The sequence below is a fragment of the Hevea brasiliensis genome, chromosome 17, assembly GCF_030052815.1.
Source record: "Hevea brasiliensis isolate MT/VB/25A 57/8 chromosome 17, ASM3005281v1, whole genome shotgun sequence".
NCBI lineage: Eukaryota > Viridiplantae > Streptophyta > Magnoliopsida > Malpighiales > Euphorbiaceae > Hevea > Hevea brasiliensis.
Genome location: NC_079509.1, coordinates 9648403 through 9657178, shown reverse-complemented (window position 1 = coordinate 9657178; position 8776 = coordinate 9648403). Strand labels below are relative to the sequence as shown.

At 32.1% G+C, this 8776-nt stretch overlaps 1 protein-coding gene across 1 annotated transcript; it reads right to left on the bottom strand.

Moving 5' to 3' along the window:
• Positions 1 to 532: 532 nt before the first annotated feature.
• LOC110660503 (two-component response regulator ARR5) lies at positions 533 to 5990 on the bottom strand. The gene is made up of 6 exons (XM_058139845.1): positions 5509 to 5990; positions 1914 to 2487; positions 1742 to 1818; positions 1541 to 1618; positions 1366 to 1436; positions 533 to 1135 (listed from the first exon to the last, which is right to left on the bottom strand). Exons 2-6 carry the CDS (start codon positions 2074 to 2076, stop codon positions 871 to 873), a joined length of 654 nt encoding a protein of 217 aa, XP_057995828.1. The 5' UTR covers positions 2077 to 2487; positions 5509 to 5990; the 3' UTR covers positions 533 to 870.
• Between the last annotated feature and the right edge of the window lie 2786 nt (positions 5991 to 8776).

Here is an 8776-nt window from a genome sequence, read left to right as displayed (position 1 = left end):
AAAAAAATAAATAAATAAATATATTATAAGAGTTATTTTATATTAAGAGAAAAAATAACTTTTTAAATAATAAAATATTTATTTTATTTTTTATTTAAAATTAAAATAAATAATTATAAAAATAAAAAATAATTTTATTTATTTTTCTTTCACTTTTTTTAAATTAATAAATAAATAACAAATAATAATATTTATTTATTATTTTTAACCTCTATTTTTCAGCTTCCTCAATTTTTTTTCATTTTTTAGTTTCCTCCATAATCTCTCTCTCTTATTTTCCCGCAATCCAAACACAGCCTTAAGATATTTCATACTATAAATAGGAAGATCAGTAACTAAACTTGAAAAACCCCAACTCTCACCCTTATCCTTTCTCATTGGAGTACCAAAGGAAGGCTCCCTTTGGCTCTCTTCTTGGAGTCCCATTGAAAAGATAACCCAGTCTGACACTGTCATAATCAAGAAACGCTCACCAAGAGATCGCCAGTTCTCAAATGGCTACACTAGTGAAACCCTCGAAACCATTTGAAAATAATACAAATCTAAAAATGCTTGACCTTTCATATTCACACGGTAACACCCGTACGACGTATCATTTATTTAGATACATCAGTTATCACTAATGAGCCTCTAATGAAATTTTAATGGTATGATTAGGCAACAAAATCCCTCAAATCCTTGAGATTTTATCCACATTAAATCATCAAATCTAACATTCTATATGATGACAACAATATTTTGTCCAATCTTTATCCTACTTCTATTTGCTTCCTCATATCAGTTTTTGAGTGGGAATGAACAAATTTCTGCATCCATCAGTATTAACAAAAATTAACCAAAAAAAAAAAACTTAAAAATTGATCGACCAAATTAGCCTCTATCTAACAATTTAGTTCTTTTAGTAGATATATACAAGGTCGATGATGGTGTTGAAGACTCCAGTTCCGATGACACTAAATCAGAAGCAGGCAACTGAGAAGATAATGAAAAGACATCATCTTCCATCTTTCTCTTCAGAATCCTTCTCTTTTCGTTTTCTTCTCCCTCTCCTCTCGTTATGAAATCTTTCAGCCGTTTCACATCAGATAGTTTTACTGGTTTCACTATGAATTCCTCTGCTCCTTCTTCCAAACACCTGTAAATCAAATTTGTCATTAGATTCTTAGCCATTGCTGGTAGTACATGATCATGGGCTGCTAAAGTTAAATACAAATCTAAAGAATTCGATTTTACTCCAGTCCATAATTCACAAGTGTCCATCTGACAGACAACCTAATAACAATATGTTCCTGTATTGATTGAGAAGCTACTTCCAAATACGACAATCCCTAGCTCAAAAAACCAGAATGTGCCAAAAAATGGTACCTGTCAATTCGAGCCAAAATGTTCTCAGATGACATGATCACTACAGGTATCTCCCTAAAAGCTGATGATTCCTGCTCATAAATTCGAATTAAAAACCCATTAACTCTACTATTTTCAAGTAAGTATTCCATAAAATCTTCAAAATCATGGAAAGAAACGAATTACTCTCACCCACCTTGATCTTTTTAAGCAGTTCATATCCTGTCATCCCCGGCATGGAGTAATCCGTCATTATAAGATTCACTTTCAAGTCCTATAATCAAACCCAACACCACCATCATATACATCAGAACACTGAATATCAGCTAAATCCTTTCCTTAGCAAACAAACAGAAAACTAAGAAAAAATTTTCTGAACCAAAGTACTTTTCCTTACGTTGAACCCAACGGAGTTCTTCTCTCCATCCAATCCAAGATACTGCAGAGCTCTAGTCCCACTCTCGACAGCCGTAACTGCAAATAGCCAAATACCCAATTCCAATCAGCTCTAATAATCCAAAACGAAAATCACAACTATGGCCCTGGAAAATAAAAGAAAAATACCGTACCTTTACATGATGAGATCTTGAGCAACTGCTCAATAAACTTCCGGTCCACATGGCTATCATCTACAGCAAGAACATGAAGCTCTTCTGAAGTCGAAGATGACCCATTAGAAACTCCAACCTCCTCCGGCAAACTCCGCCTCAAAACCTCACTGGCAGCCGCCATGAAATCCGAAAACAAATGAAATTTTCTTGCTCTGCGGGTGGTATCCGTCGAATGTGCGGTGACACGAAAGGGGAAAGAGAGAGAGACTTAGAGAGAGAGTGTGTTGTAAAAGATTTGATGCATCCTATCAGGGACGTTCAGGTGGGGCTTTTATACAAGCAAAGGAGCGAACAAGGAAAGCGAAAGATTTGCTTTTGGTTTGAAAAACGGGAGAGAGAGAGAGAGAGGATGATAAAGTCGAGATTCTGCGGATCTAATATATTGAGATCTTTACAAATCTTTCAGGCAAAGTCCAGGTCAGGATTTGAAGATTACCTACAAGACAGAAGACACACCGCGTCCTGACTATTGATTTTTGATTTTGCTGTTTAATTATGCCTTTCCTTGCATTTTCCTCCCTATTTAATTGCCCTAAGAAATTTAATCCACTGATTAATTATTATCTCAGATATTTAAAAAAATATACTTATTAAAAAATTAAAAAAATATATAAAATTTTATTTTAAAATAAATGAAAATTTAAACCTAACGTCTATTTGAGTGATACGCTAAATCAGTAATATGTCAAGCCTCCCAATTAGACACTTTAGCCTGTGGACCAGAAAGAAATATATCAATAATTCCATATGGTCACATCCTTTTATTTTCTATTATGCTTTTTATCTGGGCATGTGAATATGCTTTATAAAAGATAATGAAGTATAAAAATTGGGCATGTTAGATTTGATTTGTGTAGATTATTTTTAAGATTGAGATTGCCTTTATGCTATGCCTGAATTTATTATAAGATTCGTTTACACTATTGCTTGCATACCTTGGTTGATTGATTGAGCTATATCACATTTAGATTTTATTTGATTAATGGAGTAAAATAAAATATCAACAAAATAATTATTTTGTTTATTTTTATTTTATAATTACAATTTAAAAATATCTAAAAAGTAAGGTTTTAATTTAATAATATTAAAATCATTTTTATAACTATATAGACTCAAATTTGAGTCTTATTTAGAATTAATTATAAAAAAAATTCATAAAATATAAAATATAGATTACAAGGAATGATAAAATTTTAATAAATTATTAGATATGATTTAATCATGAAAAATGTTATTACAGTGCTGGAAAGTTTGATTCACCTTTTTTGTGATATATATATATATATATGGTGATTGTTAAACTCCATCTAAATCTTGATCCGACTGAAAAAAAAAATCATTTACTTAATTAATTTATAATCAGTAAGTTATTAAAAATAATTAAATATTATAATTATCAATACAAGTAAATTTAATTGTGTAATTTAAATTTTTAAAATTAAATTTTCAACATTTATGATATTATATTTGTATATGTCTTAATGATATTTTTAATTTTTATATAAAGTTCTAATTATTAACAATAATTTGTGTTTTCAACATTTATAAGGAACTTTTGTAATAAAATAATTAATTTAAAAAATATACATTATGGAATAAAAAATACAAATTAACTCAATTATCTTGATTTTCAAACTACATAAAATATTAGATTCAAATCTTTTTTAATAATAAGATTGAATGAGTGAAAATTCAAATTTTAGTTTACCAAGTCAGTAATACGTTTTCAGCTGTCATATCAAACTAAATTTGATAAATTCAAATATCTATATCACCACTTAATTTTTTATTTCTTAAAAATGACATGACAATTTTTATTTGTTGGTTGGTCGTTGGATCACACGTGAGTAACAAAAAAATCGATCAAGTCATCTAATTTTTAGTGATTCCATTCATTGTTTAATTAAATTATAAACCTAAATTGATTTAATGCTGGTGCAATCTAACTCAAAATTTAATCTTTATTGGGATCAAACTTAACGTATTGGAATCTAATCTCATTCAAGTCGAACCTAATCACAAATTAGCCCAAGCATTGCTTAGTTCAAGTCAAGTAATATATGATCTCATTGAGATCAACATATCATTTTATCAAGCACAACTGGAATAATGATAATGACTGATGAACTAAGAGATCAGTATTATAGAACCAAACGTGCTCTTGAGATAAATGCAGTTAAATATGGCTAGGCTAGTATGATCCTTGTGGGGAATCATGTTGACATAATTTAATTCTGTTATGTACGACAATAAGAGAACCTGAAATTGGCCAACAAAATCCTAAGATTAACGTTGATCATCTCACATCACAATATAAAATATGCCTTAAGCACCTATCTATATATACTTTACACTCTATAGCAATTTCACTATTTTATTGTCAAAACTTTTGCAACATTTTATAACTTGAATGTTGAAATGGCTACTGATCCCAGTTTGTCATTAGTTTCAAGTATTCACAATCCAATTACTTAAATCTAGTGACTCAAATACTCACAATAACATTAAGTGTATAGATTATTGATTCGTTAGATTAACTCAATAAATCGATATGAGTTTAATAACGCTGTAAAATATAAATTTCAGTTGTACTTCTTAATAAAAGGTGATATATTTATGTGAGCATAACACATGTATCCAGTTGGCAATCTCTCAAAACTTTATCTTTAACCACCTTAATTAGATGGCTAGAAAATAAAAGTGACAGAAAAATAAAAGTATAAAATAAAAGAAATTTTCATCTTTTACCTATTTGAAGTTGGATAAAATAAGTTAAGAAAAATATTATGTAAGCCCACGAGTAACTTTCCCTCCAAATGGGAGAGAAAGTGAGTAATAAACATTTTTTTTAATTTTCTTTTTTTTTTTAATTTCTTTCCTCCCAAAAAAAATTTTGTTCTAAACAGTGTTGATGTCCATTTTGGCGGTAAGAACTCTAGATTTCCCATAAGTAACTGACTTAAACATTAAAATGTCGTTGAGAACTTTCCATCATCTTTGTAATTTTTTTTAATTTACTGTAAATTCACGTAGCAATCATCGAATATCATCGTATTTTCAACACATTAAAAGGTTACAACCTTTTTTTTTTATTATACTTTATAACTTTTTAGATTTTTAATATTTTTTAAAGAGATAATTATCATAATTTAAATTATTAACCACTCAACTATTCAATAAACATATTTGTTTTATATGAAATACATGCTATTAATATATTTTTTATAATTAAAAATAACTATTTTAACGTATTTTTACATGTTATGATTTAATAACTAAATGTCTCCTAAGATTAAAAATTTACACAGTACCCAAAAAGTTAATATCCAATTCAATTAAAAATAATTTTTTTACGTTAAATACCAAAATAAAAACACAACACACTAAAAAGTGAAGTCAACACGCTGAAAAGAGAGAGAACGGTGGCTGAGTAATCCGGTTTCCAAGAAGGGCAGGCATCGGACTCAACCCAAACTCACCCAAAAAAATAAATCCCTTTGACTACAAGTCAAATCTATAACGTCAAATATATTATATTTGAAGTGGAGCTGACCTGGAAGTGGTGAAGGCTGCTAAAACCGAGGCAACCGGGGCAGAAACGGCGGCGTTAAAATTGGAAAGCCGCCCCTGGGCTGGCCGCGAGTGGTTGTGCTTGTGTGTCAAAATGTTAGGTACAGTCACAAAATCTTAGATGTGATACTATCGGTGGATCGGTGGGACCCATATCACCGTCTCTCTGTGCTTCTATCTCTCCTGATCTCCTCCATTTGCGTGCTTTCAGATCGGATCTTAAAAATATATCCATTAAATCAGTAAACATCCATTTTGCCAGGCAATTAAAGATGACAGAAACGAAGGAAAGCATAATCTGTTTTGGATTTGCTTTGAAGTGCGAGCTCCATCCTTCTTTCTGTGATGTGGTTGGATTTTTTGCTTTTTTGCTTTTTGTTTCTGTTGCTTGGACTGGCCTCATTGAAGAAAGGCTCAGCTTGCGATGGGAATCCAATGGGAACATGAAATCGGATGGGCAGAGATTTTTTTTTCATTTTTTTTTTCTCGTCCTTTCATTTCAGCTGAGTGAATCCGGGAGTGACAGGTCACAGGGTTTCGTCTTTCAAATTCAAGGAATAAAACCTAAAATGTACTTATTTATGATATTAATCAAATTTTATGCTATTTGGACTAAACTTGCATTTATTTTTATGGGTCTGAACTTTATTTTTTTTAATTGTATCTTGAATTATGTTTTTAATAACACATCTTAATTGTATCTTTATTAAATTTAATATACTTAATGCATCAAATTATCTAATCCCCCATGTTATGTTCTAAACCCTAAACCTAGTTAATATTATCAAAAGAGGGAGTTAATCTTTCTCAAAATTTATCCGACGTAACAAATCACTCAATAACTAAATAATAATTATTATAATTTATTTGTAGCAACTTATTAACTTTTATCATTCGATGAATCATTATTAAATAGATTTAAATTTTAAAAAATTTAAGTCAAACTAACAAGTGAAAGTCTTATTCCACGTGGAAAGTCCAATGGCCCATGGGCCATAGAATCCGTTACATGCGTACGACGCTAATGCATAGATAGTAGCAAAGCCAAAGGCATCCCTATCACGGATTTGGTCTGGATCGCCAAAATCAAAACTTCTAAATCAAAAATGGAAGAAGAGAAAGCAATTGCCTAGTGCCTACTACGAGGAACTCACTCGTAAAGGCGAGGGAGCCTCCTAGGCCTTGGCTTCTCTAGCAACAACGATTCTGCTCCTTCTAAAGTCTCAACTCTCCCTTCTTATTTTTCATTTCTTAGTAGTTTTGTCAAATCCTTCATCCCCTTATAGACTTCAAAATTTGAAAAGTAAGAGCAGCTCGAAGTCATTTAAAATAATCACTAGAGGAAAGCGAGGGATGATTCTTCTTGAGATACAAATTCAAAATAGAGAAAGTAATGCAAAAGATGAAATGAGCAAAGATAACTGCCTTTGATTGATAGATTCTCAATTTATATACAGAAAGTATGCAACTGGAACTTACAACCATTTTCTAGAAGCTGTAACAGCATCTATAACAAATTTAGTCTAGCTCAACTTGACTGTTACAACTACCTTTACCATCCAGCTAATTTCCTGCTATTGTACAACTTAAATATTTCCTATAGCGCCCCCCCAAGATGGAGATAGGTTTAAGGAAACCAATCCCATATTGGACAAATTGTGATGAAAGGAGGAGTTGGCAACTTGTTTTGTGAGTAAATCAGCAAGTTGGTCTTTGGCTAAAACATGAGCAGTAACAATAAACTTGCTTTAAACTTGCTGGCGAACTGTGTGACAATCAATGTCCAAGTGTTTCATTCGTTCATGGAAAATCAGATTTTCAAAAATATGGACAGCGGCTTTATTATCACAATAAAGGGGAATTGGCAGAGAAAGAGGTATTTGCAAGTAACGTAACAAATATGAAATCCACTGAAGCTTGCATACTGTCATTGCCATACTTCGATACTCTTCCTCAGCATAAGATTTGCTTACGGTGGACTGCTTCTTTTATTTTTAAGACACAAGAGAAGATCCCAAGAAGATACAATTACCTGTTAATGATTTTCTAGTGTCATTGCCATACTTCGATACTCTGCCTCAATAGAAGATTTGCTTACGGTGGACTATTTCTTTGATTTCCAAGACACAAGAGAGGACCCCAAGAAGATACAATTACCTGTTAATGATTTTCTGGTCATTGGGCAAGTAGCCCAATCAGCATCATAGTAAGCGCGAACATGTAAGTCTGTGTTTGTGGGGAAAAATAGTACTTTAGAGGGAGTTGCTTTAAAATAACGCAACAGAGCTTGAAGAGCATCCCAATGAACCTTTCTTGGCTGTTGCAAAAACTAGCTAAGATTTTGAACCACATAAGAAATATCAAGACGTGTGAGGTTCAAGCAGAGTAAACAACCCACTAAGTGATGGTACTTTTCTGGTTCAACATAGACATCTCCAGTTATGTCATCAAGCCGTAAGTTTTTACTCATTGGAAATTGTGATGACGTAAGTTTTTACTTATTGGAAATTCTTTCGGCTTACACTCCATGAGACTAGCATCACGAATGATGTCCAATATATACTTGCGCTGGCTGAGAAATAAACCAGATGGTGATCTTGTAATTTCAACAATGAGTAAGTACTTGGCATATCCAAGTCTTTTGTTGTAAAAGATTGATGAAGAAATTCCTTGGCAGCAAGAATATGAGATTCTTGGACTCCTTTAATGAGCACATCATCAACATAGACAAGTAATGCAAGAAAAGAAGCATCAGAACCTTTCGTAAACAAGCAATTGTCATGGGCAGATTGTGTAAAACCAAAGGAAATCAACTTAGACGCTAGTTCTTTATTCCATTATCGACCGACTTGTTTAAGGTCGTAAAGAGATTTACGTAATTTGCAAACCTGTCCTGGTTGAGCTTTAAAATACCCTTCAGGTGGTTTCATGTATAATTCCTCGTCAATGAATCCACGCAAGTAGGCATTATTAATATCTAATTGATGTATGACCCAATTCTTTGAAGCGACAATGGTTAAAAGAAGCCGGATAGTGACTGTTTTTGCAACTGGAGAAAAATTAGCTGTAAAATCAATTCCTGGTAATTGATTATAGCCCTTCGCAACAAGATGGGCTTTTTATCTATCTACTGTGCCATCTGGATGATATTTCACCTTAAAAATCCACTTTGAATCAATTGCCTTCTTGTGAGGTGGCAAATGAGTGAGTTCCCACATTCCATTATTCTCCAGAGCCTCTAATTCTTTGTG

Bases quoted from the DNA above. Each gene is read 5' to 3' on its own strand.
- LOC110660503 (XM_058139845.1), bottom strand. From the start codon at position 2,076: ATGGCGGCTGCCAGTGAGGTTTTGAGGCGGAGTTTGCCGGAGGAGGTT. The intron at 1,619-1,741 runs GTAAGGAAAAGT...GTTTGATTATAG, and splicing joins AGAACTCCGTTGGGTTCAAC to GACTTGAAAGTGAATCTTAT. The intron at 1,136-1,365 runs GTACCATTTTTT...TTTGATTTACAG, and splicing joins ATTTTGGCTCGAATTGACAG to GTGTTTGGAAGAAGGAGCAG.